At 47.2% G+C, this 26,713-nt stretch overlaps 2 protein-coding genes and 1 long non-coding RNA gene across 56 annotated transcripts in view; 1 reads left to right on the top strand and 2 right to left on the bottom strand.

Moving 5' to 3' along the window:
* Nucleotides 1–322: 322 nt before the first annotated feature.
* On the bottom strand, nt 323–9,340 carry TMEM106A (transmembrane protein 106A). Of its 5 annotated transcripts, XM_001113491.5 has the most exons (9): nt 9,014–9,061; nt 8,542–8,707; nt 7,370–7,601; nt 6,422–6,485; nt 4,385–4,538; nt 3,739–3,879; nt 3,588–3,631; nt 3,016–3,069; nt 323–2,648 (listed from the first exon to the last, which is right to left on the bottom strand). In XM_001113491.5, the coding sequence occupies exons 3-9, from the start codon at nt 7,578–7,580 to the stop codon at nt 2,528–2,530; spliced, it is 789 nt and encodes a 262-aa protein (XP_001113491.1). In that variant the 5' UTR covers nt 7,581–7,601; nt 8,542–8,707; nt 9,014–9,061; the 3' UTR covers nt 323–2,527.
* LOC144335749 (uncharacterized) lies at nt 5,062–14,341 on the top strand. Its single transcript, XR_013406880.1, has 2 exons — nt 5,062–5,180; nt 14,097–14,341. It is a non-coding gene; the product is annotated as an uncharacterized LOC144335749 (long non-coding RNA).
* Nucleotides 9,248–26,713, bottom strand: part of NBR1 (NBR1 autophagy cargo receptor) — a 55,122-nt gene continuing 37,656 nt past the window's right edge. For 35 of the 50 annotated variants that reach the window (XM_077971867.1, XM_077971866.1, XM_077971838.1 and 32 more), the window contains 9 exons: nt 26,328–26,477; nt 25,784–25,859; nt 24,024–24,134; nt 23,607–23,771; nt 20,109–20,544; nt 18,912–19,006; nt 18,017–18,074; nt 16,942–17,047; nt 9,248–11,023 (listed from right to left, as the gene is read on the bottom strand). In XM_077971867.1, the coding sequence (XP_077827993.1) occupies nt 10,850–11,023; nt 16,942–17,047; nt 18,017–18,074; nt 18,912–19,006; nt 20,109–20,544; nt 23,607–23,771; nt 24,024–24,134; nt 25,784–25,859; nt 26,328–26,477 (1,371 nt within the window). In that variant the 3' untranslated portion in view covers nt 9,248–10,849. Of the gene's footprint in view, nt 11,024–11,073; nt 11,371–16,941; nt 17,048–18,016; nt 18,090–18,911; nt 19,007–20,108; nt 20,545–23,606; nt 23,772–24,023; nt 24,135–25,783; nt 25,860–26,327; nt 26,478–26,713 lie in introns of those variants that run through there. The other 15 variants (XM_077971853.1, XM_077971850.1, XM_077971851.1 and 12 more) reach the window with 3 other exon arrangements.

Raw genomic sequence — 26,713 nt, 5'->3', positions numbered from 1 at the left:
GAGGCCAAGGCGGGTGGATCACTTGAGGCCAGGAGTTTCAGACCAGCGTGGCCAACATGATGAAACCCTGTCTCTACTAAAAATACAAAAATTAGCTGGGTGTGGTGGTGCATGTCTGTAACCAAAACTACTCAGGGAGTCGAGGCACGAGAATTGCTTGAACACAGGAGGCAGAGGTTGCACTGAGCCAAGATCACGCCACTGCACTCCAGCCTGGGTAACAGAGTGAAACTGTCTCAAAAAAAAAAAAGAAAAGAAAAGTTTGTGAAATAAGGAGTATCCTAGGGAGTATTCACTAGTGCCCTTCCCACTCCCAGGAGACTTTTTTGAATATTCTTAAGTATAGTTTATTGAATACAATATAAATACTCCACATTTGGCAGTCTATACACAGCAGCTCCAGCCTGGCTTCCCTGGACTTTTGCGCTCTTGCCAGCACCACCTTGACCTCAGCGTGGAGACAGCACAGTCTCCTTCCTTCCCCTTGTTCCCCTAGTTACCAAGTTCTGTCACCACTTCTCCCTATTTCCATGCATCCTACTTCAAATTTAGCTTTCCCTGCTCATCTTTTTTTTTTTTTTTTTTTTTTTAAGAGAGTCTCTCTCTTGTTGCCCAGGCTAGAGTGCAGTGGTGCGATCTTGGCTCACTGCAACCTCCGCCTCCCGGGTTGAAGTGATTCTCCTGCCTCAGCCTCCTGAGTAGCTGGGATTACAGGTGCATGCCACTATGCCCAGCTTCTTTTTTTTTTAAACAGGGTCTTGCTAATGTTGCTGCTCTTGTAAGAGTTGAACTCCTGGGCTCCAGAGATCCTCCCACCTCAGCTTCCTGAGTAGCTAGGACTACAGGTGTATACCACTGCACCCAGCTGTAAGACCAAGCCACCTTTAATGAGCAAATATCCTTCCTGTTCTGCTAAAGTACAGAAACCTTTCTACTAGGAGCCAGTGGGAAACCAGGGGTTATCTGGGGCTTAGCCCTAGCTGAGTGACAGGAAAGGGAGGGTCTAGACCAGTCCCTGCCGACGTGCTGCTCCACATTGTCAAAGCCCAAGGAAGGATGAGGCCTCTGGGACCAGAGTGGGCCCTGGTGCTAAGGTGGTGGTGGAACAGAACCCAGCAGCCTCAGCTGGATACTGACAGCTTCATCTCCTGCAGGCTTTCAGATGAGAGCAGCTGGGCCCACCGTTTGACCTGCCTGTGTCTACTCACATGGGCTCAGGATGTGGACTTACAGGTTCTCCTTCAATAAATATCTTATACAATGAATCTGACTTTGGCTCTTTTTTTCCTGTGCAGACCCACAGAATGCCAGGTGCCTCCCTCCCCTCCTCTACTATTTTGGCTCCCGCTATGAAAAGAATAGTGAAACTGCTTTATAGAGAGGAGAAGCTTTAGCTGGAGAACAGCTGTCTTCCTAGGAACCAGGGACAGTCAATAACCAGAAAGGACAGAGGGCTAAGGGGCCTTGGCTCATCTCTCAGATGGGTGGCAGACAAGTTACCAGAGAGAGAGAGAGACTGTCACTTTTTCACATGGTCAAAGCAGACAGGCACAGGAAAGCATCTATGATCCCCAGAAAGTCCTTGGAGATGGCACTGGATGTCCCCAAATTTTCCTATCAGAGAGTAGAAAACTTGAAAAGGGTCTCTTTTTTTTTTTTTTTTTTTTTTTGGAGACAGAGTTTTGCTCTTTTGCCCAGGCTGGAGTGCAGTGGCATGATCTTGGCTCACTGCAACTTCTGTCTTCCGGTTTCAAGTGATTCTCCTGCCTCAGCCTCCGGAGTAGCTGAGATTACAGGCGCGCGCCACCACACCCGGCTAATTTTTGCATTTTCAGTAGAGACAAGGTTTCACCATGTTGGCCAGGCTGGTCATGAACTCCTGACCTCAAGTGATCCACCCGCTTCGGCCTCCCGAAGTGCTGGGATTACAGGCATAAGCCACTGCGCCCAGCCGGCAGGTCTATGTTTTAAAAGCCAGATAAAACTACAGCTCTCTCCCCATTCAGACAGGACGGCCAGCCCTGATGGAGCTGGGGTGAAATGGCCCCTTCAGACTCACCAGGTGCTCAGTACAGAAAGGCCAGGTGCCACTCCAGGGAATCTAAGGTGCCTCAAGAAGATGCCAGGTCAGATTTTCCTGAAGAAAGACCAGCCAGGCACAGTGGCTCACATCTGTAATCCAAGTGCTTTGGGAGGCCAAGAAGGGAAGATCGCTTGAGCCCAGGAGTTCAAGACCAACCTGGGCCAACAGTGAGACTCTGTCTCTACTGGGAAAAAAAAAAAGACTAACCAAGGGCAGAATCTGATGGCAGCCCCTGAAAGAATCTGGGGGAAATTGGAGGATATGAGTGTGTGTGTATGAAGTTAACTTCAAAGCAAGCTTCCTGAGCGGGTGGGAGGTTAAGGGTGTGACGAAGCAGGGCTTCTCCTTTGGCAAAGCCTCTGTAGTCCTTCCTTAGTCACCAGGGAGTTGTGGGAGATAAAGACCAGGGTTGCAGGTGCCTGGAGTACAGGGACAGCAGACAGGTCATGGTGGGTGAGGGGTCAGCTGGTGGGGCACCGATGCGTTTCCTCGGCAGTCCACATACTCATAGCTCTGGAAGACCAGCTGCTCTGAATGGCTCAGGTATGAGCAGGTCAGGGTGCCCCTGGAGAGGAAGCAGGCCTTGTTGCCATGGCTGGAAGGAAAATGAAAGCTCCGGCCCCATTATACTGTCTGGGGGTGGAGAGTTGGGGGCTCCCTCATTTTTCCCTTCCCTCTAGCTCCCCACTCTGCCAAGGTACCTGGGACAGCTGCCCCACCTGTTTTCCAGCAGCTTCCAGACAGCCCTATGCCTGTTGCCCCTAATAGTTTATAGGCAAGGTGAGACTTAGAAAAGGGGCTAGACTTGCTATTCCCAAGAGCCAACAAAGATTCATGGGGTCAGCTTGCATGACTCTGCCCAGAAGGTGGAGCTGAGTGAAACTGAAGTCAGAAGTGAGAGCAGGGACACCAGAGCTCCAAGCTCTACTTACTGGATGTGCAAAAGCACATGGTGGACTTTGATTTCCAGCCAGGTACAGATTTTGCTGAGAGAGAAGAAAAGACAACGTGGGACCACATGTCACATGGAGCAACCTGTCAGCTTAGAAGATGCCTGCAGGTCCCAGTTTCCTTACCCCACACAACCCCTTCCTTCCATCAGGTGCCCCCAATATGCCACTTCCACCCTTTCCCACCCTTCAGGTCAGTGTGGCAGTGTGGCTGCACTATCACTCTGACCTCCACTCACTTGGCCCAGGCACATGCTGGACCCCCCCTCAGGAGAAAAACAAAACATTCATCTTCCTCAGCAATGCAGGCTGAAGAGCCCAAGGTCACATATTGTAGAGATTAACCAAATTCCAGCCTGTTTTTCATTCTAATCAAGGTCCAAACAAGCAGAGACTGGGGACCCTGAACCCTTGCTTATTACATCCTTGGCCATGGGAGGGCAGTCCAGATGCTGGCTGAAGAATCTGCTAAGCAATCAGGAAAGCTGGTGGGTATTAAGTGGGTTCCTAAGCCAGGCAAGCGGCTAGGGAAGAAGAGATCAAGGGGTACTCACTACGTGTTTTCATCCGGTATCTTGGTGGCTACTGCGTAAAACATCTGTCAACCAAATGGGCACAGGGTTAGCCCCGACTCCAGTTGCCCCTTTCCCACCACCACACATCCACACGCTGGTGGGCAGGGCTGGCCAGGGAGAGGGGAGTCACCTGTTCACTGGTCAAAGGGCCAATGTGTAGGAGAAGGTTGTTGGAAACCTGCCCCACCACGAGGGATAGGTGCAGAACCTCGAGGGTCAGCTGTGTCACCGTAATGGGGTAGTAGTTGCCATTGGAGATGTTTAAGACATTCTGGGGATGAAGACAAGGGAAAGGAGGACTGAAGATGGCCCATCCTTAGGAAAAGCCAAACAGTTGCAAAAGCCTGGCTGTCTGGCCTAAGCCCCATCTACCATGACAAGCTTCAGGTGCAGAGGACCAAAACCAGGAGCCCCATGGAGGGGCACTGAATGGTGAGGGATCTTTACGAAGTTAAGCTGGCTCAGGATCCAGGCCCACCCTGTATGACTTCTTACCATTCAGTCCTGTCCATCCAGAGAGTCTCAGGCACTGTCACCCCACTCCACCCCTATGATTTATCTATCTGGTCCAGATTCTGACCCCTTACTGTGCAGAGTCCCAACCTTTACGATCTGTCATGGAGCTCATGGTTGCTCCTACTTCTCTTCAGGCTCCCAACACCCTCTGGGTGCCATAAGATCCCTGGCTTCCCATGCCCAGGGTCACAACGCTGGACAAAGGTTACAGTGAAGTATTGCTGGGAAGGAGGGGTTGGAGCCCAAGGGCACCCACCCACCGTTATGTTGAGGTAGATATCAGCCTCATCAAAGGCCACCGTGGAGGAGTTGAGGCCTGCAGGCTGCACAACGACGGACCGGGGAAACAGGAAAAAGATGATGAAGGAGGAGGTCACCAGGCAGATGAGCACGGCCAGGAACACAAAGAGCTTCCTGTGTGAAAGCAGGATCCAGGATGGAGGAATGGAAAAGTCTGAACACCAAAGAAACTTGGGGAGGAGGTTCAGACACTCCTCTCCATACACCAGGCTTTCCCCTGCACACTACCCCAACATCATTTAGCTCCCCAGATGTGGCCCGGAATGAGTAGGGGCACAGGATTGGCAGGCAGGCAGCCTGGTTTCCACTCCAGCTCTCTGTTCCCATTGACCCAATAACATGGAGCAGCCCACTTAATCTCCTTAAGTCTCAGTTTCCTTGTTGGTAAAAGGCAGATAATTGTACTGACCTCATAGAATTTGTTATCGGCTAATATATGAAAAAATACTAATCACAGGTCCCTGCACATGGCAAAAGCATGATGAATGCTAGTTATTATCACTAGAAGAAATAAGTCCATATTTGGAAGTTCTGAATTTTAACATTCAGAACAGGACACTATCCATCCATCTAATTCAAAATTCAGATACGCATTAAAGAGATAAGTACTTTGTTAGTATCTTATGATGGGCACGGCTAATTTCTTTTTTTTCTTTTTTTTTTTTTAGATGGAGTCTTGCTCCGTCACCCAGGCTAGAGTGCAGTGGTGCGATCAACATCCTGGGTTGAAGGGATTCTCCTGCCTCAGCCTCCCAAGTAGCTGGGATTACAGGCACCTGCCACTGTGCTCAGCTAATTTTTGTATTTTTTAGTAGAGATGGGGTTTTGCCATGTTGGTCAGGCTGGTCTCAAACTCCTAACCTCAGGTAATCCTCCTGTCTTGGCCTCCCCAAACTGCTGGAATTATAGGCATGAACCACCACACCCAGCCTGATTTCTTTTTTTTTTTTTTGAGACGGAGTCTTGTTCTGTCACCCAGGCTAGAGTGCAGTGGCGTGATCTCAGCTCACTGCAAGCTCCGCCTCCCGGATTCACACCATTCTCCTGCCTCAGCCTCCCGAGTAACTGGGACCACAGTCGTCCGCCACCATGCCCAGTTAATTTTCTTGTATTTTTAGTAGAGACGGGGTTTCCCCATATTGGCCAGGATGGTCTCGATCTCCTGACCTCGTGATCCGCCCACCTTGGCCTCCCAAAGTGCTGGAATTACAGGTGTGAGCCACCGTGCCCGGCCACGCCCAGCCTGATTTCTAATTCTGGTATAGTGGGGTGGCGGAGAGGGTTCGGCTTGGTGGTGACTCCCAGGTTGACACCAGGACCTTAGGAGGAGGTTGAGGGAGTTCCATGTCAGATAGACTCAGATCACAAACACAGTAGGCCCCAGGGCTGCCTGAGGTTCTGAAGTATCCCAGAACAGCAGAAAATAGGTTTTTCACCTCTACTGGGAGAAGAACAAGCAAGTCTGAACTGCCTCAGCAAGGGAGCTGCTTAAGAAAAATAATGTTTTCAAATCAATTGCAGCCAGGGCCACATGCTTGTTCCCTCCTTCCTGGGAGGACTTGCAGAGCTACCAGATCCTTCCTGTCTTGGAGAGGGTGCCATGTTTCCTGGAAGCAGTGATGCTTAAGGAAGGCCACCTGGTGTCCTCAAGTGACATCTGCTGCTGCTGCTGCTACTTTTTTCTTTTTTTTTTTTTTTTTGGTAGAGATGGGGTTTCACCATGTTGCCCAGGCTGGTCTTGAACTCCTGAGCTCAAGTGATCTGCCTGCCTTGGTCTCCCAAAGTGCTGGGATTACAGGTATGAGCCACCACACCCGGTCCAGGAGCTTCTAAATCAGGAAAAAATTCTTGGACATAAGGAGGTGGTATCTCTGAGGCTCAGGCTTTCTATGGAAGAACTAATAGGAATATATTAGGGGGGATCAAAACAGGGGAGACAAAGGGAGCAGCCCCCATGGGCAATGGCTTGTGGAGCTGAGGGAGGAAGAGGGGCTTACGTGTGCTTGGGCTTCAGCCTCTGGTCCCCATAGGGGATGAGAGCCACCAACTGCTTCTCCAGCTCTAGAGAGAGAGAAGGTGAGAGGGAGGGCAAAGATGAAACTGTGACAAATATTTCCTGTGCCAGCCTCCCAGAAGCATGCCTCCACCCACACCATAGAGTAATGTTTTTTTGTTGTTTTTTTGTTTTTTTTTTTGAGACGGAGTCTCGCTCTGCTGCCCAGTGGCCGGATTTCAGCTCACTGCAAGCTCCGCTTCCCGGGTTTACACCATTCTCCTGCCTCAGCCTCCCGAGTAGCTGGGACTACAGGCGCCCGCCACCTCGCCCAGCTAGTTTTTTGTATTTTTAAGTAGAGACGGGGTTTCACCATGTTAGCCAGGATGGTCTCCATCTCCTGATCTCGTGATCCGCCCGTCTCGGCCTCCCAAAGCGCTGGGATTACAGGCTTGAGCCACCGCGCCCGGCCGGAGCAATGTTAGAAGCATGCCGCCTCTGCCCCAGAGCAGAACTGGAAGCACTGGACTCTGCTACCAAAGTTGGCAGGTCAGCTTTGCCATCTCTAGAATGGAAGTGAGATTTCCACTAATAGGTATGAAGAATCTCTGAAAGTCACCAGCAAATCAGAGATGCCCAGGATCTTTGGAAAGGTAATTTCTAACTTCCTGAACTGAATGAATCCTAAGACATACAGTGTTGCTTAGGAGCACAGTGGCTAGAACCCCTCTTTCCCACAAGGGGCTGGGGAATACAACCAGGGAAGGAGGGCAGGTTTTTGCAGGGAACCCAAAGATAGTTAAGTATCTCCCTGGCCAGCCTGAGACTGGGAGGTCAAGAGCTGGGAGCAGATCTAACCCCATCCAAGGAGATTCAGAGGGGCTGCCCCAGGCCAATAGGCTAAGAACTTTCCCTGGACTCCAGGGTATTTCCAGAGCCGTGGGCCACTCACCTTGGGGAATCTTGCCACTGCCCTGGCAGGTGGGACAAGTCACAAAGCTGGCACCAGCAGTTCCTTCACAAGGCACACAGGAACAAAGAGACTTGCTGCTACCGGTGCTGAAGTAGCTGACAGCCTGGCTGCCAATGGCTGGATTGGAGGGCAGGATTGACTTGTTCTCGTCCTCCCGCCAAGAGCCCAACTGTGAAAACGTCTTACCCATTCTTCGGAGGCAGGGGTTTCACTAATGAGAAAAGACCAAAGTTCAGTGCTAAGCACTGACGCCAAATGTAATTTTGGTTTGAGGTTCTCAAGACTGGCAAGGAGCCCCACCACAGTTTAAGCAAGCTCAAGTCTAAGGAAGATAGGGTGTGAAAAATTGGGTGGTTACACGGGACTTTCAGAAGTCTCAACGCATTTCAACTCCTTTCATTATTTTAAAAGAGACCAATCTGCCTACAAAAGAGAAAACAAAAGAAAAGCAGAAGTTATTTCACTTTAAGGAACTTCCATAAATGATTGGCAGAGCATTTAATTTTTCTCTGGAAAAGTTGCTGAGCTGTCGCCGGGCGCGGTGGCTCAAGCCTGTAATCCCAGCACTTTGGGAGGCTGAGACGGGCGGATCACAAGGTCAGGAGATCGAGACCATCCTGGCTAACACGGTGAAACCCCGTCTCTACTAAAAAATACAAAAAACTAGCCGGGCGAGGTGGCGGGCGCCTGTGGTCCCAGCTACTCCGGAGGCTGAGGCAGGAGAATGGCGTAAACCCGGGAAGCGGAGCTTGCAGTAAGCTGAGATCCGGCCACTGCACTCCAGCCTGGGCGACAGAGCCAGACTCAGTCTCAAAAAAAAAAAAAAAAAAAAAAAAAAAAGTTGCTGAGCTGTCATTCAGTTCAAGGGAAGGAAGTTGGATAGGGCAGAAAAGAGATTCTTTGAAACAAGCAGAGAAGAGGCCAGACTGGTCACAGGTGTGGTTAAGACCCCTATCTAAAGAAGCCCTGGGAGAAAGCAGACACCTCACTGCTTTCTGAGGCGGGGTAAGAAAGCCTGAGGAGGTCATAGTGATACCAGAGTCTGTCTTTCACTAGGAAAAGTCAAGGCTAAATCTGGACTCTGTGTGGCAGAACGAGGCCGGCAAGTGAGCCACACAGATCTTTCTGGGCTAAAATATTGCGAGGCTCACCTGGTTCAGGTCTGGGACCCCAGGCTCCTCAGCTGCACAAGGGCGAGACTTTTGACGTGCGTCTTTGGGGAGAAGGGCCTCTAACGGCAGAGTGGACTGGACTGGGCTGAGCTGGGCGGTGGTGGGGAGGAGAAACACGGCGTGGGGCCGGCAACCGGCCGGAGTCCTAGGGGAGCGAATGTGCCGCACTGGAGAGTGGGGATAGCGAAGACGCTGACCTCCCCGAAGGGCCAAGCCGATTCCTGGGCTACATGGGGGCTTTGCCACGGGCCGACCCGGTGGGCGCGGACGGAGAAGGTGTGACTTCATTAAGGGAGGATTTCAAGTCCCACCACACACACCGAGAGGCCGTTAGTCAAGCTTACTACGCGTGCAGGGGGCGCCTGTGTGTTGGGCGAGACGGCGACAACAGGAGGTGTCTTGACCTCCGAAAGATAAAGTAAGTAAATAGAGTGTCTAGGGAGGGTCTTACCCGCGGACGACTGCAGCGACAGAAACGGCAGCAAGCAGAATCGAAAGTGCGGGAGCGGACACTCCCCTCAAGCTTTGACTCAGTGCCCAGGGAAGTCCCGCCCCAGCCCCTAAGGGCCCACCCCCTCGTCCCCCGGACCACCCCTTCGCCACGCAGCAGCCAGAGACGCTCCCAACTCTTCAAATGTTACCCGAGGGCCCGGACGCTGCTTCCGCAAGGACTGGCCAATCCGGATAGGAATTTCGAAGAACATTTATTTCACCATTCTTTAGGTGGTTATGTACAAGTGCAACGGAGAGGACAACCCGGGCCCTCCTGGCCCTCGACTATAAAGCTCCGATGGTCAAGACAGGTCCCGCCCATCAATCCAGTTACACACACCCTGCCGCTCCACCTTCTGCCCGGAAGCCCCGATTAAAATGTTTTAAATAATGAACGGCCTGGTTGGCTTGCAGTTTGAATCCTGGTTTATTTAAGTAGCATTCAGGAGTTATACTGTAAATAAACATCATTATGGCTAATGACTAATTAAAATCACCATTCATTACAAATACCAACCAGGTTAGATAATACTATTTTAACTATCTTTTCCCCTTCGGTCTGGAATTCATATTCTTCCTTTCCTGGAAGTCATTTTCATGGATAAAATATTTAGCATTTTTTGTTACCTCTTCCTTCACCAACTGTACTCAACTCCCTTCTGTAAACAGAGTGAGAACCTGGGTCCATGGACAAGCTCTTTCCCACTTATCTTGGAGTTAAACCAAAACTTTTTCAGCAACTTTGCCCCCATCCAAGTTTTGCACAATACCAGCTGCCTCTTCCTGTTCTAGGCTTTCTAGGGCTGGATACCTCTGAACGGACTTCAAGCATTAAAGAAGTCATCAGCATTTCCTATACCTCACACACACTCATTTGCCCACCCTGAACTTTACTGACATTAATTTAGGAGCCTGCCTTTTGCCTTTCACATGTTTCTATTTCCCCCACTGTACTGTAAAATAAGATCTGCCCTGACATTAAGAAAAAAGGTAACTGTTAAATTTACTTTTCCCTTTAAATAACAGAAGGATTTTTTCCTTTTCTACGAGATTAGCAAAATATTTCACACTACCTAAATTTTTTCCCTTAAATAAAAATGTATGCAAAATTACTATAATAGACATTGCTCAGTAGGTGCTGGTGGGTTTATCAGCACACTCTTCCTCCTTTCATTGAAATGCAGAGATTCCCTTGAAGTTGGGTACTCTTGAATGCACCACGGAGTCTTTAGAAAGCAACGGTGCCAACTATTAAGTCTTGCAGGAAAATTTCTTTCTCCTTGAGAGAGGAAGAGTAACAACATTTCTATCATGCTCTGGGTGTTATTTTAATGCCAAATAGCTATGAAGCTTGAGCTGGGTTACAGAAATTATGAGAATAATTCTTAAAAACAACTTACGAGGTTAATGTCTTTCAAAACCTGAAAATTAACAGATATCCCCATAAAAAATCCACATTAATCAAAGAAAAACACTCAACTTCAATAAAAGCAGAAAGAAAAATGGTTCTATATGAAGTTGAAGTTATACTTGTCAATGCACTAAAATAGTTTTATCCAAATCAACTGAAAAACTGTCTTCATACTATTCATCCAATGTCTAAAGTGAAAATTTAAGTTCTGGTCTTTAACTTGCTCCCCAAAATACTGTAATAGGTATTGTCTTGGTAACTCAACAATGGGCTCTACACAGATTCATCAGATTAAAAATAAGCAAGGGCTTCTACCCCATACCCCAATGACAGAATAAAGATCATCTCTGAGCAGCAGGCAGTTATTTAATACAAGGTCACTCCTCAATAGCGTTCGCTGTACCAGTCATTGTTGTTTATCTGAAGAAGTTCCGTTACAACCTGCAGGATATTGTAATTGTGTTTCTTCAGCAGCCGTAGGTTCAGCTGCCTGTCACAGAATCCCATTTCAAAGAGATGGGCCATCAGGGCTGCTGTCTGATCTTCAGAAACTATTGGCTGTGTAGAGACAAGCAAAGCAAAAAAAAAAAAAAAAAAAAAAAACTGTATAATTTAAATGTTTATTTTATACATTTGTATCATCTTGTAAGCATACCAGACTTTCCAGATTTATTCAAAGTACTAGGTAATTAGATTCAAGGCTATGGCACTCCTGTGTACTTGATACCAACGGTTCCGACTGGGAAGACCCTGTTTTAGATTAGTTATGTGTGTACTTGAAGGAGGAGAAAAGGGAAACCGGGGAGCTAATGAACTACTTAGAACTAGGAGAATACTTCATGGGGAACTTTCAGGAAGAAGCATGTTTCGGCCAGATGAAGGAATGACAGCAAGCCCCGGAGACCCTGTGAACATAAATGTCATTGTGATGATGGGGCAAGTATGAGCAAGATAAAAGTGTTACTGAAAGATGCTATGGGAAATTTTGTCAGATATGCAGAGGAGCTGTACAAAAAAAAAACCGCTTGGGAAATTACAACCTGGGAAGGCTTCTTGATTTTTTCTCCTCCAAAAGAATAGGTAAGAAGGGCTGGGCGCAGTGGCTCACGCCTGTAATCCTAGCACTTTGGGAGGCTGAGGCAGGCAGATCACGAGGTCAGGAGATCGAGACCATCCTGGCTAACATGGTGAAACCCTGTCTCTACTAAAAATACAAAAAATTAGCTGGGCATGGTGGTAGGCGCCTGTATTCCCAGCTACTCGGAAGGCTGAGGCAGGAGAATGGCGTGAACCCGGGAAGTGGGGCTTGCAGTGAGCTGAGATTGCGCCACTGCACTCCAGCCTGGGCAACAGAGTGAGACTCTGTCTCAAAAAAAAAAAAAAAAAAAAAAAAAAAAGAATAGGTAAGAGGAAGTTAACATTCATTCATTCAAGCCCTATGGTGGAAGCATTACCTTCCTAAATCCTTAAACGCTTGTTTTTTTGTTTGTTTTTGAGACAGGGTGTCACTCTGTTCCCCAGGCTGGTGTGCAGTGGTGTGAACACAGTTTATTACAGCCTCAACCTCCTGGGCTCAAATGAACCTCCTGCCTCAGCCTTCCAAGTAGCTGGGACCACTGGTCCGTGCTACCACACCTGGCAAATTTTTAAATTTTTTACTAGAGATGAGGTCTGCCCTATGTTGCCCAGGCTGGTCTTGAACTTCTGGGCGCAAGTGATCCTTGAACTCTGGTCTCCCAAAAGCTGGGATTATAGATGTGAGCCACCTCGCCTGGCCTCTGGTTCTGTTATCATAATTTCACAGTCTGGGGATACTGAAGCTGTATAGCAGAAAGATTATTAACTTTGGAGACAGACAGGCTTAGACTCAAACCCTAATCTTCCATTTACTAACCAACTGTGCTACTGATTACTTTATGAACTGAAGATATCTCATACCTCCTACTTTGCAGGGTTGTTGAGAAAGTATGTAAAGATGAGAACAGTATGCAAACATGTTAAGCATTTCCCTCCACATCTGATTCCACTGTTCCCTTCTACCTTCTTATTTCAGAATAGATTATCCATCCTCCTTTGCAGATTAATGGAATGTACCTTGCATTGTACCTCATTACCTCTCACCACTTCAAAAATCTTTCTCCATCTCCAATCTGTCTCTCATCTTTATTGTTAACCTCTTTCACTACTGGCTTGCCCATCTCTAAAGTCTCACCCAACTTTAAAAATGTTTCCTCTTGTCTTATGTATCCTAGCTTCTGCCTGCTGTAGCCTAGCTATTTGAAAGTGTGGCATACTTCCACTCACCACCGGTTCACATCTCTCTGTAGCATCTAACGCTGTTGACCATGTCCTCCTCGTTAAAACAACCTTCCCTAAGTTCCAGCATAGAACTCTCTCTTCATTTTCCCCCTAGTTCCCAGTTTTCTTTCAGAGTATTCCTTTCCCTGATCCTTAAAGGTTGCTTCTTGCTTTCCCCATTATTCCTGCAACACCTCATCCCATCAGATGGCTCCTGCTATAATCTGTAGGCAAGTGACTCTCAAGCCTGTATCACCAGGCCAAATCCCTCCCCTGTGATCTCGATGGATACAGCTGGCCTGCCATATCTGTGGGTTCCTCATCTATGGATCAATCAACTAAGAACTGAAAATACTTGGGGAGAAAAAAAGGAACACGTACAGACTTTTTTGTCATTATTCCCTAAACAATACAGTATAACAACTATTTATATAGCATTTACATTGTATTGGGTATTGTAAGTAATGCAGAGATGAAGTATACGAGATGGGCTGGATGCAGTGGCTCAAGCCTGTCATCCCAGTACTTTGGGAGGCTGAAGTGGGAAGATTGTTTTGAGGCCAGGAGTTAGTTGCCCTGGGCAACATAGTGAAACCCCATCTCTTCAAAAATATTTTTAAAAAACTAGCCAGGAATGGTGGTGCCCACCTGTAGTCCCTACTACTCAAGAGGCTGAGGTGAGAGGATTGCTTGAACCCAAGAGTTCTAGGCTGCACTCCAGCCTGGACAACAGAGCAAGACCCTGTCTCTAAAAAACTAAAACTAAACAAGTAAGCAAGAAGATATGCCTAGGTTATATATAAATACTACACTATTTTATATAAGGGACTTAAGCATCTATGGATTTCAGTATCCCATGGGGGGTCCTGGAGTCAACCCCCATAGATACTGAGGGACAACTATATATCCAGCTGCACTCTGGATATCTTTACCTTTACCTGGATATGCCACAAACTCAACACTGTCCAGCAAAACTGACCTAGTTGTCTTCTGCTCAAATACATCCTTCCCAGCATGTCTTATCTTAATAAATGGTACTAAACCAGAAATTTGGGATTTATCCTTGACTTCCCCTACCCCACCCCAAGATAGTGTCTGGCTTTGTTGCCCAGGCTGGAGTGCAATGGCATGATCTCAGCTCATTGCAACCTCTGCCTCTGGGGCTCAAGCTATTCACCAACCTAAGTCCCCCGAGTAGCTGGGACTACAGGTGTGCACCACCAAGTCTGGCTAATTTTTTTGTATTTTTTGTAGAGATAGAGTTTCACTATGTTGCCCAGGCTGGTCTTGAACTCCTGAGCTCAAGTGATCTGCCCACCTTGGCCTCCCAAAGTGCTGAAATTACAGATGTGAGCCACTGTGCCTAGCCTATCCTTGACTTCTTTTTAGCCACTTAATCATCATCTCAAAGTTATGCCATTTTCATCTCTTAATTATCTTTTCTACCCTTCCTTTCCACCAACATGTGGATTCTCTTAGGGATTTCCTTTTTTGTTGTTTTTTTTGAGACGGAGTCTCGCTCTGTCATCCAGACTGGAGTGCAGTGGCGCAATCTCGGCTCACTGCAACCTCCGCCTCCCAGGTTCAAGCGATTCTCCTGTCTCAGCCTCCTGAGTAGCTGGGATTACAGGCAAGTCACCACGCCCAGCTAATTTTTGTATTTTTAGTATAGATAGGGTTTCACTATGTGGGTCAGGCTGGTCTCGAACTCCTGACCTCATGATCCACCTGTCTCAGCCTCCCAGAGTGTTAGGATTACAAGTGTGAGCCACCACGCCCGGCCTTTTTTTTTTTGGAGACAGGGTCTCACTCTGTCGCCCATACTGGAGTTCAGTGGTGCGATCTCAGCTCACTGCAACCTCTGCCTCCCGGGCTGGAGTGATCCTCCCACCTCGGCCTCTTGAGTATGTGGGACCACAGGCGTATACCACCATGCCCAGCTAATTTTTTATAGTTTTAGTAGAGACAGGGTTTTGCCCTGTTGCCCAAACTGGTCTTGAACTCTTGGACGCAAATAATGTACCCGCTTCGGCCTCCCAACCTGCTGGGATTACAGGTGTGAGCCACCAAGCCCAGCTGGTCTTTTTTCATCTTACTCTTCTTCTCAGACCAGATTCACACTCCATGCTCACATTTCCAAGTCGTTTTTACTGGCTACACTGTCTATAATGATCTTTCTCTCCCTCTTTCCTGATGAACATTTACTCTGTCATTTAGGACTCAGTTCAGGCATCATTTACCAGAAAGCCTTAGTTGGGCACACCAGGCTGAAGTGTTTCATCTGTCTGATAGCACAGGCATAGTATCTTTTTTTTTTTTTTGAGATGGAGTCTCGCTCTGTTGCCCAGGCTGGAGTGCAGTAGCACGATCTCACTGCAACCTCCACCTCCCGGGTTCAAGTGATTCTCCCGCCTCAGCCTCCCAAGTAGCTGAGATTACAGGCACATATCACCGTGCCCAGCTAATTTTTGTATTTTTAGTAGAGATGGGGTTTCATCATGTTGGCCAGGATGGTCTCGATCTCCTGACCTTGTGATCCGCCCGCCTCAGCCTTCCAAAGTGCTGGGATTACAGGCGTGAGCCACCACGCCCGGCCAACATAGTATCTTTATGTACTTCATGTACTTTAAGTATCCATGCACCTCACTTGTTTCCCATAGTTTTTAGGCAAGACTCAGAGTCTTTTTTTTTTTTTTTTTGAGACGGAGTCTCACTCTGGTCCCCCAGGCTGGAGTGCAATGGCACAATCTTGGCTCACCGCAACCTCCGCCTCCTGGGTTCAAGTGATTCTCCTGCCTTAGCCTCCTGAGTAGCTGGGATTACAGGCGCCTGCCACCATGCGTGGCTAATTTTTGTATTTTTAGTAGAGACAGGGTTTCACCATGTTGGTCAGGCTGGTCTCAAACTCCTGACCTCAGATGATCTGCCTGCCTCGGCCTCCCAAAGTGCTGGGATTACAGGCTTGAGTCACCGCTCCCGGCCTGTTGTTGTTTTTTGAGACAGGGTCTCCCTCTGTCACCCAAGCTGGAGTGCAGTGGCTCCATTGTGGCTCACCATGGCAGCCTCAACCTCTTGGGCTCAAGTGATCCTCCCACCTTAGTTTCCCAAGTAACTGGGACTACAGGTGCATGCCATCATACTTATCTTTTTCTTTTTTTGAGATGGAGTCTCACTCTGTCACCAGGCTGGAGTGCTGTGGCGCCATCTCGACTCACTGCAAGCTCTGACTCCCTGGATCAAGCAATTCTCCTGCCTCAGCCTCCTGAGTAGCTGGGATTACAGGCACGCGCCACCATGCCCAGCTAATTTTTGTATTTTTAGTACAGACAGGGTTTCACCATGTTGGCCAAGATGGTCTCAATCTCCTGACCTCGTGATCTGCCCGCCTCGGCTTCCCAAAGTGCTGGGATTACAGGCATGAGCCACCGCACCTGGCCATACTTATCTAATTTTTGAATTTTTTGTAGAGATGGGGGTCTCACTATGTTGGGCAGGCTGGTCTCAAACTCCTGGGCTCAAGCAATCCTTCCACCTTGGTCTCCCAAAGTGCTAGGATTACAGGTAAGAGCCACCATACCTGGCCAAGAACTGGTGTTTTATTCATGCCATAGTGCCAACACCTGGAACAGCTTCTCTCTATAGAAAATATTAATAGATCATCAACAATAGATTCTTCTCTTTCTTTCCTGTAAGTAACTTGGCTAAAGTCATATAGTTAGAAAGTGGCAGAGTTGGCCGGGTGTGGTGGCTCACGCCTGTAATCCCAGCACTTTGGGAGGCCGAGGCGGGCAGATCATGAGGTCAGGAGATTGAGACCATCCTGGCTAACACGGTGAAACACCGTCTCTACTAAAAAAATACAAAAAATTAGCCGGATGGCAGGCGCCTGTAGTCCCGACTACTTGGGAGGCTGAGGCAGGAGAATGGCGTGAACCAGGAGGCGGAGCTTACAGTAAGCTGAGATTGCGCCACTGCACTCTAGCCTGGGCGACAGAGCAAGACCGCGTCTCAAAAAAAAAAAAATAAAGAAAGTGGCAGAGTTGTGTGTTAACCAAAGACTAAATCTAAAGCCTATGCCCTTTCCACAATGCCATGTTATTCTTCAACCCAGATGCCACCACTTTCACTGGTGACATGGAGTTGAGATTCAGGAAAATAAAACAGACACACACACTGACCTGTGCAGTGACGGGTGGCCCAGCAAACAGGGCCTTGTATGCAGAGGCAGCAACAGACAAAGCCCCCTTCACCAGTCCTCCAGCAATGCTACTCCCATGATGGTGCCTGTAGAAGAAAACCAAATTATCTCCCCAAAGAGACACAAATCATTACCTTTTTACAAGATAATCTGGGCTCTAATCCTTGAAAGAAAATAAGATTTCCTTAAGAGAGAAAAATCAGATGTAAAAAGAGAACACGATTGCTTTCATATCAGCTTTATAGCTACAGATCATGGTTTGATGGAGGGCCCAGCTCTACTGGTGCAAGATATGGGCACTGCAGGAAACGCACGACTCTGGTAACCATGACGGCTCTCACTCCTAGCTGAAAATTAATGTGATTGAGGACACACCAGGGTATCAACAGTTTGTCTGCTCAGTTATTCTCTCAGAGAAAACACCTTGCAAAGGAAATGTGATTTTCTGGACACTGGCCTAATATGAGTGGGAACAGAGAACCAGGTAGGTCCAAGAAAAAATTATTTAGATGTATACTGGGCTTAACCTTTCTACCTTTTCCCCTGTGCTAAGGGTGAGATAATTTGGGGACATTACTTTCTTGTCTGGAACATAAAACATTCTTTTTTTTTTTTTCAGACGTCATTTCACTTGTCAGCCAGGCTGGAGTGCAATGGCGCAATCTAAGCTCAGTGCAACCGCCGCCTCCTGGGTTCAAGCAATTCTCCCGTCTCAGCTTCCTGAGTAGCTGGGATTACAGGCACGCGCCACCATGCCTAGCTAATTTTTGTATTTTTAGTAGAGACGGGGTTTCGCTATGTTGGCCAGGCTGATCTCGAACTCCTGACCTCATGATCCACCTGCCTCGGCCTCTCAAATAGAACACTCTTAAACATCAGCCTTAGCCCTTTGTTTAGTGTTGCTCAAAGGCTTAAGAAGAAATAAGAACAAGAAGGAACGAGGGTTCCCCTTCTCTGCCCTCTGAAGATGGGTATATGCTGTGAAGGGCTATTTTAAGCAGAAGGAATACTAGGATATCCACCTGCTTCTGAAAGAGACTGTACAAGGTTGTTACCTTGAGTGGTCATAGCTCTTCTGTCTGCTGTTTACAAGTCCTGATGAGCCTCTGGGCTCTAAAAGCAAAAGAGCTATTGGTTAGATGTAGCATCCATAAGCACCTAGTGTTTCCTAACTCAAGCAAGGCTATTACTGAGGCAGGTGGCAATCAGATCAGTGTTTGAAGTCTTTTTTTTTTTTTTTTAAGTATTTGGGAAGTTTTAAGGGTAGTTTAAGTGATAAGGAGAAACTGTCCAGAAATGCAATGCAAGATGACTGTTTATTGAATCAGAAAAATCAACTCTATAATCCCAATGCACTGATATATTTTGTAGTAAGAAAACAGACTCACAGCCATTAGAAACCTGCTGAACTGCTAGTCAGGAAAGGTGGAGATAGAGCTGGAACTTAGATTAGTTTGGCACAAAGCCTGTGTTCTTTCCACTGCCTCTGTGAGGTCTAACAATATATTCAACCAGAGAATAGAAATTATCAAGTATGCAGGAGGATCATGGAGAGTGAAGGGCAAGTTGTTTTTTCTTTTTGTTTTTTGATGGAATCTCGCATTGTTGCCTGGGCTAGAGCAATGGTGCGATCTCGGCTCACTCCAACCTCCGCCTCCAAGTAGCGGGGATTACAGGCACCCACAACCATGCCCGGCTAATTTTTGCTATTTTTTAGTAGAGACAGGGTTTCACTATGTTGGCCAGGCTGGTCTCAAACTCCTGACCTTGTGATCTGCCTACCTTGGTCTCCCAAAGTGTTGGGATTACAGGTGTGAGCCACCATGCTCAGCCTGTGAAGGGCAAGTTTCTAAAAACCGCCAAGAATCACGAAGACAGAGAGGCTATTTATACCTGGTTTCCATTAGACAGGAACAGAGAAAAAGAGAAAAAGCTTAGGCTGATCATTACCTCCTCTGATCTGATCAGGGACTGAAGAAACTTCTGATACGGTAACTGGTAAATCCACTCCTGGGGAACCATGATGATGTACACAAGGAGGGCTCCTTTCAGAAAGACACAATATGGAAAGTAAATTGAAAAGACACTTATGGCATTAGTGGAGAAATAGTAAACACAGCACAGCAGTGCCAAATTCTCTACAGAGGCTTCACATTTCTGATCTAAATCACATGTCTGGATTTAGCGTTCCGTCATAAGGGCTACATTGTACCCCGTTTTCCTCTTTAGCCACAGCCAAGCTAGAAATGTTGGCTTCAGTCTGTTCATGTCCCTACCTACATCAAGTGGTGTCAATAAATGGAAATGTCTAGCTTTTGGGGAGAATGGTTTACATTATAGGCAAGGCTCCAGCATTTTCCCTACTATTAGGATAAGAATGATTCAGATAGATTCACCAGGGAATTGAAAACAATTTGTTTGGTTTTTTAGTGTTTTTTCCCATAATGGATTTAACTTCCTAATTATGGCTGTTTGGGTAGAGTTTTTGCTGCCTTTACTGAAGAGTCAATAAAACAAGGAGGGAAGGTCCAGGGATGTTTGTGTTTACAAACTGGCTCTCAGCCAGGCACAGTGGCTCACATCTGTAATCCCAGCATTTTGGGAGACCCAGGCGGGTGGATTGCTTGAGGCTGGAGTTCACGACCAGCCTGGGCGCATGGCAAAACCCCACTTCTACAATAAATACAAAAATCAGCTGGGTATCATGGCCCATGCCTACAGTCCCAGCTACTCAGGGGGCTGAGGTGGGAGGATTGCTTGAGCCTCAGAGGCAGAGGTGGCAGTGAGCCAAGATTGTGCCACAGAACTCCAGTCTGGGCAACAGTGAGACCCTGTCTCAAAAACAACAACAACAACAACAACAACAAAAAAACAAACAAAAAACAAAACCAGCTCTCAGTAATCAAAATATAAGCAGACAGACTATACTCAGATAATTTAAGGCCAACTAAAACAAATATTTCTTTAAATCCAGAATCCACAAATACTGGGAAATACAACCTTTATTCATCTAAATTCAGACTTTACTATGGAAAATAGTCTCTTCCCATACTGAGGAAAAAACAGGTTTTTGAGATCAGGTCGGTTCCTCTCACTCTTTATTTCACCTCTGAAGAACACCCCAGCTGAGGCGGCTGTGAGTGGTACCTGGGCAGTGGCGGTGGAAGCTCCACTACCTCTGGGATTAGGGGCACTGTTTCCAGAGTCTGTGAGGACGTGAGGATGTCACTTATGCTGTGCTCCTGTGGCTGGTTCTCCCCTCCAGGAAGTCTCTCCCCAGCCTCAGCTGGTTCCTGCCCAGCCTCAACCCCAGGCTCGCCTTCAGCACCTCGCTCCAGGCCTGGCTGTGAGAGTGCAGAGCTGTACATGGAATCCCCCAGGGGGCGGCTGGTATCAAAGCACTCAGGCAGGATGATGATGTAATCCTCTGAGGAAGCAGAGGACTGACTCTGAACTTCATCTTTGAGCTCCTCCTCCTCCTCCTCTTCCTCCTCCTCCTCCATGACAGCTTCTTCCTCAGTGATATGGACAATCTCCTCCCTCTCATCTCCAAGTGGTCCTTCCTCAGGCAAGGCAAATTTCACTAAAGGATGAAAGCAACCAATTTTAAGGTGGAAGCTAAAAGCAGGCCTAAGTACTATCCTTACTTGGTAAAGCCTTGTGGATCATGAGATAGAATTATGAAAGCCAGAGGAGAGGGAAGAACTAGCGAGAAGGGCTGGTTCTGGAACTATGACCACATTCTAAGGTTGAAGACTATGCAAAACAAAATAGAATCAAAGCTCACAGAAACAAGGTAGGCAGAAACACCCAGGCTTCCAAAAAGTTCTATGAATCACAAAAGGAGGCAGCTCCATCCCTTCCCTTTTCCTTTTCATGTGATGGTTAATACACTGAGGTAGAGTTTAAACCAAAATGGATACACTAACAATGCTATAAAAAGAGAAAAAGTTAGGAGACTAGTATTGCAGGATTACATGCCTATTCTCCTCCTCTTCTTTACAAAGATGATGCAATCATGGGAGAAAACTGGCCAATCATGTTTGAGGGGGTAAGAAAGGGTATAAAAAAGCTACCCAGGGGCTGGGCGCGGTGGCTCATGCTTGTAATCCCAGCACTTTGGGAGGCCGAGGTGGGCGGATCACAAGGTTGGAAGATCAAGGCCATCCTGGCTAACATGTTGAAATCCCATCTCTACTAAAAATACAAAAAAATTAGCCGGGTGTGGTGGCAGGCACCTGTAGTCCCAGCTACTCGGCTGGCTGAGGCAGGGGGATGGCATGAACCTGGGAAGTGGAGGTTGTAGTCAGCCGAGATTGCAACGCTGCACTCTAGCCTGGGTGACAGAGAGACTCTATCTCAAAAAAAAAAAAAAAAAAGCTATCCAGGCCAGGTGTGGTGGCTTACGCCTAAAATTCCAGCACCTGGGGAGGCCAAGGTGGGCAGACTGCTTGAGCTCAGGAGTTCGGGACCAGCCTGGGCAACGTGGCGAAATCCCATCTTTACAAAAAAAAAAATTTAGCTCAGTGTGGTGGCATGTGGCTGTGGTCCCAGTTGCTTGGGAAACTGAGGTGGGGGGAGCCCAGAATGTTGTGGCTGTAATGAGCCATAAACTTGCTACCCGCACTTCAGCCTGGGTGAGAGTGAGACTTTATCTCAAAAAAAAAAAAAAAAAAAAAGGCCGGGCGCGGTGGCTCAAGCCTGTAATCCCAGCACTTTGGGAGGCCGAGACGGGCGGATCACGAGGTCAGGAGATCGAGACCATCCTGGCTAACACGGTGAAACCCCGTCTCTACTAAAAAAATACAAAAAAACTAGCCGGGCGCGGTGGCAGGCGCCTGTAGTCCCAGCTACTCAGGAGGCTGAGGCAGGAGAATGGCGTGAACCCAGGAGGCGGAGCTTGCAGTGAGCTGAGATCCGGCCACTGCACTCCAGCCTGGGCGGCAGAGCGAGACTCCGTCTCAAAAAAAAAAAAAAAAATACCCATAAATCCTATCAGAATAACAGCTGTGAATATTTTGGTATTGTGTTTCCAGACCATTTTGTTATGTATTTGTACACACATGTGGAAAAACATATAAAGATATGCACAATTGATTGATTGCTTGATTGACTGATTAATTTGAGACAGTCTCACTCTGTTGCCCAGGCTGAAGTGCAATGGCTTGATCTTGGTTCAATGTAAGCTGCGCCTCCCGCGTTCACGCCATTCTCCTGCCTCAGCCTCCTGATTAGGTGGGACTACAGGCACCTGCCACCATGCCTGGCTTATTTTTTGTATTTTTAGTAGAGTAGGGGTTTCACTGTGCTAGGATGGTCTCGATCTCCGGACCTTGTGATCCACCCACCTCAGCCTCCCAAAGTGCTGGGATTACAGGCATGAGCCACTGTCTTATTATAATTTTTTTAGATGGAGTCTCGCTCTGTCACCCAGGCTGGAGTGCAGTGGCGCAATCTCGGTTCACTGCAACCTCTGCTTCCCAGGTTCAAACAATTCTCCTGCCTCAGCCTCTTGAGTAGCTGGATCACAGGTACACGCCACCACGCCCAGCTAATTTTTGTACTTTTAGTAGAGATGGGGTTTCACCCTGTTGGTCAGGCTGGTCTTGAACTCCTGAGCTCGTGATCTGCCCAACTCAGCCTCCCAAAGTGCTGGGATTACAGGCGTGAGCCACTGCGCCTGGCCTTACATGTGTATTTTAAACAAAAGTAAGATAAATAATATTTAAAGATATAGGTCAAATTTCATTATAATAGATAAAGAGATTCTCCAATATTATTTTGACACAGTATTATTTGAATTTTTGGATACTTCTTAAAATATATGCTATTGGTTCTATTTGATACCCAGAAGTTTCTGTTATAAAGGTATTTATTCCTTTTTCTTTTTTTTTGAGATGGAGTTTCACTCTTGTTGCCCAGGCTGGAGTACAACTGCACAATCTCAGCTAACCACAGCCTTTGCCTCCCGGGTTAAAGTGATTCTCCTGCCTCAGCCTCCCGAGTACCTGGGATTACAGGCATGTAATCCCTGGCATGTAGCCACCACGCCCGGCTAATTTTTTGTATTTTTAGTAGAGATGGGGTTTCTCCATGTTGGTCAGGCTGGTCTCGAACTCCCGACCTCAGGTGATCCACCCACCTCAGCCTCCTAAAAGTGCTGGGATTACAAGCGTGAGCCACTGTGCCCGGCCTATAAAGGCATTTATTACAGCAGAATTTAACCTTGAGAAACTTTGGTACTCCTGTTTCTATCCACTGTTTCTGGGACTGCTGCCCTTGGAGAAAGCAGACAACTCAGCTACCCAGAGGGGTCTTTGCTAAGGAGCTCTGTCAAATTACAGGAAGATTCCTTACTGCAGAATCCAGGCAGCACAACTGGCTGCTATTCCACTGTGGAGTGCAGCTGTAATTCTGCCCGAGAAGACGGAAAAAGGAGTATGGTGGCTTCTTTGCTCCTGATGCTCTAATTAGAACAGTCAGGTAGCATATGTAGAGTCTAAAGACACAAACAAGATCAGAATTTCTAACAAAGATTCACTCTCCTTTCACTCTCAGTGAAGAACAGCACATCTAACTCATCAAGTCTGGCAGTCACGATTCAGGTGTCACCCTGCTAGGTGGGGGAAATGCAAGGACACTCACTCTGCAAGGTTTTCTGTCTGCAAGGAGGGTTGTGGTCTGGGGCAGCATCCAAGGTAAGGGATCGGATTACTGTCTCACACACAAACTGGGTCCCACTCAGGTCTTCTTCTGCTTCCTCCACAGAAGCAATGTTCTGAGTCTTTCTCTTTACTGACACTGTAGAATCTGAAAGACATATGAACCTTGTCTGCACTTAGTGTTTAAAGTGCTGAGGAATGTTCACCAGTCATTACCCATGCTAAAACTAAACCAAGGAATAGCTGCTATCTGTGCCACGTGAAGGTGAGGCAAAACATGAGATGCTATAGAAAGAAAGCCCATTTACATGCTAAGTAAGGTCAGTAGGGGATAGCTGTAAAATAGAGTATGGTATGGAAAGGAAGGATGTAAATACTTTACAAATATTTAATCCCTTACCAGGAAGTGCTTTAAATCCTGTCCCTTCACTCTCTTCCTCTATCTGCCCCAAGCCTGGCTTCTCTATTAAAGGACTGTCATGTGGCAGAGGAGACATGCAGGGAGTCATATCTGGAGAATGAAGAGAGGAGAACCATCAATCAAGAGAAAGCATCATATCATCAATAGTCAGTGTCCAGAAGTAGCACTTAGCAGGCTTCTTGCCTCCTGCAGAACTAAAATAAACCAAGATATGCTTTGAGGTCTCTTACAGAAAATTTCTCCAGACCAATAAGTATGCAAAATATCTCAGATCAATCAATGCAGAAAGAATCACAGTTATTTAGCCTGGAAAGCTATGGCCAAGATACAAAACCATGAATATAAAGGAACAAAAGGACAAAATGTCTAGAGAAAAAAAGAGAAGAATATAAAGGAACAAAAGGACAAAATGTCTAGAGAAAAAAAGAGAAGAGGATTCCTTTACAGTGGAAAAGCCTTGCACAAACTTGTATCATTGCTTCTTTTTTTTTTTTTTTTTTTGAAATGGAGTCTTGCTCTGTCACCCAGGCTAGAATGCAGTGGCAAGATCTCAGCTCACTGCAACCTCTGCCTCCTGGGTTCACGCAACTCTCTGCCTCAGCCTCCCGAGTAGCTGGGATTACAGGCACCTGCCACCATGCCCGGCTAATTTTTGTATTTTTAGTAGAGATGGGGTTTCACTATCTTGGCCAGGCTGGTCTTGAACTTCTGACCTTGTGATCCACCCGCCTTGGCCTCCCAAAGTGCTGGGATTATAGGCGTGAGCCACCATGCCTGGCTATGCCCAACTAATTTTTTTTTTTTTTTTTTTTTTTTTTTTTTTTGAGACAGAGTCTCGCTTAGTCGCCCAGGCTGGAGTGCAATGGCGCGATCTCGGCTCACTGCAAGCTCCGCCTCCCGGGTTCACGCCATTCTCCTGCCTCAGCCTCCCGAGTAGCTGGGACTACAGGCGCCCGCCGCCTCGCCCGGCTAATTTTTTGCATTTTTTTTTTTTTTTTTTTTTGAGACGGAGTCTCGCGCTGTTGCCCGGGCTGGAGTGCAGTGGCCGGATCTCAGCTCACTGCAAGCTCCGCCTCCCGGGTTTACACCATTCTCCTGCCTCAGCCTCCCAAGTAACTGGGATTACAGGCACCCGCCAACTCACCCGGCTAGTTTTTTGTATTTTTTTTAGTAGAGACGGGGTTTCACCGTGTTTGCCAGGATGGTCTCGATCTCCTGACCTCGTGATCCACCCGTCTCGGCCTCCCAAAGTGCTGGGATTACAGGCTTGAGCCACCGCGCCCGGCCATTTTTTGCATTTTTAGTAGAGACGGGGTTTCACCGTGTTAGCCAGGATGGTCTCGATCTCCTGACCTCGTGATCCGCCCGCCTCGGCCTCCCAAAGTGCTGGGATTACAGGCATGAGCCACCGCGCCCGGCCAATTTTTTAAAGTAATTTTTGTAGAGATGGGGGTTTCACCATGTTGCCCAGGCTGGTCTCAAACCCTGGCCTCAAGTGATCCTCCCGCCTTGGCCTCCCAAAGAGCTGGGATTATAGACACCAGCCACCATGCCCAGCATATTGTTGCTTTTGAGAAAGGACAGGAAAGAAAGAAAACGGATCCATGATTGCTGCTTTACTGTCCTACTGAGGGAGAATTCCTTGCCATTTCCTCAGAATAAAACACTACCAGCGTCTAGGCTATGGTATTGTGTGCCTATTAGTAAGATGAACAAGATGAAATGAGTGACATTCTTACCCACAGGGGTGTTATGGGGCACTCTCTCCAACTCTTGAACAATGTTTATATCCAACAGCTCAAACGACAGCAGGTCCTATAAAAAAAGACAGACAATGTTAGGCTGTTTGGAGTGCATGCTGGAGCCACGTCTTGATGGGATCTGTAGACCATTTCCACATCGTCTTGTATTCAACTCTGTTCAAATTCATGCCTGTCTCCAGACAAGTGAAAAAAGGAAGAGTTAAATAGGAATTAGGTGTTGAAATAACCAAATGGCAGGAAAGAGAAAATGCAGCAGGTAAAAAGGAGAATCAGCTAGGCCAAAGTGAAGAGGCCACTAAAGGGAGTTTGTGGGGAAGTACAGGATTGAGTTCCCAATTCAAAGAGGAAACATCTAGTTTACAAATTTGCTTCCATGGGTGATCTCCTTCCCATTAAATATACCGGACTAGATCAAAGTGGGCATATCTCTGATTTCCTGATTACCGCCTATGGCTCTACCACCTTCTCTCCTGTGCTCTCTCCCTCTGTCCCTTGCCCTACAAAGTGCTGAATCTTCCACCTGGGCAGTCAGAAGATCCACAGATGGGATGTAGAGCTCCCTCTCACTGGCAACATTTTTTGCCTTCTGTGGGATGCAGGCTGCTGATCCTTCTGTCTGCTCAGTCACTTCACCAAGTTGTCTTTCTTCTTTAGCCAGAAGAAAAGCTTCCTATAGAGACAAACCATTGAGACAAATTTTAGGCCTTCAACAGAACTGAAGAGGCAGGCTGACAATGCCCCCAAAAATAAAAACTCTGCTGTACCTCTGTATCTTAAAAAACTTAAGAAATGTTTTTGATATATTTTTACAGTTATAGAAAAGCTGTAAAAACAGCAGAGAGAATTCACATTCACCCAGCTTCCCCTAATGACAACTTACATTAACTATAATAGTCAAAACCAGAA

Source organism: Macaca mulatta, chromosome 16 (genome assembly GCF_049350105.2).
Source record: "Macaca mulatta isolate MMU2019108-1 chromosome 16, T2T-MMU8v2.0, whole genome shotgun sequence".
Classification (NCBI taxonomy): domain Eukaryota; kingdom Metazoa; phylum Chordata; class Mammalia; order Primates; family Cercopithecidae; genus Macaca; species Macaca mulatta.
This window is presented reverse-complemented; position numbering and strand designations above follow the sequence as displayed.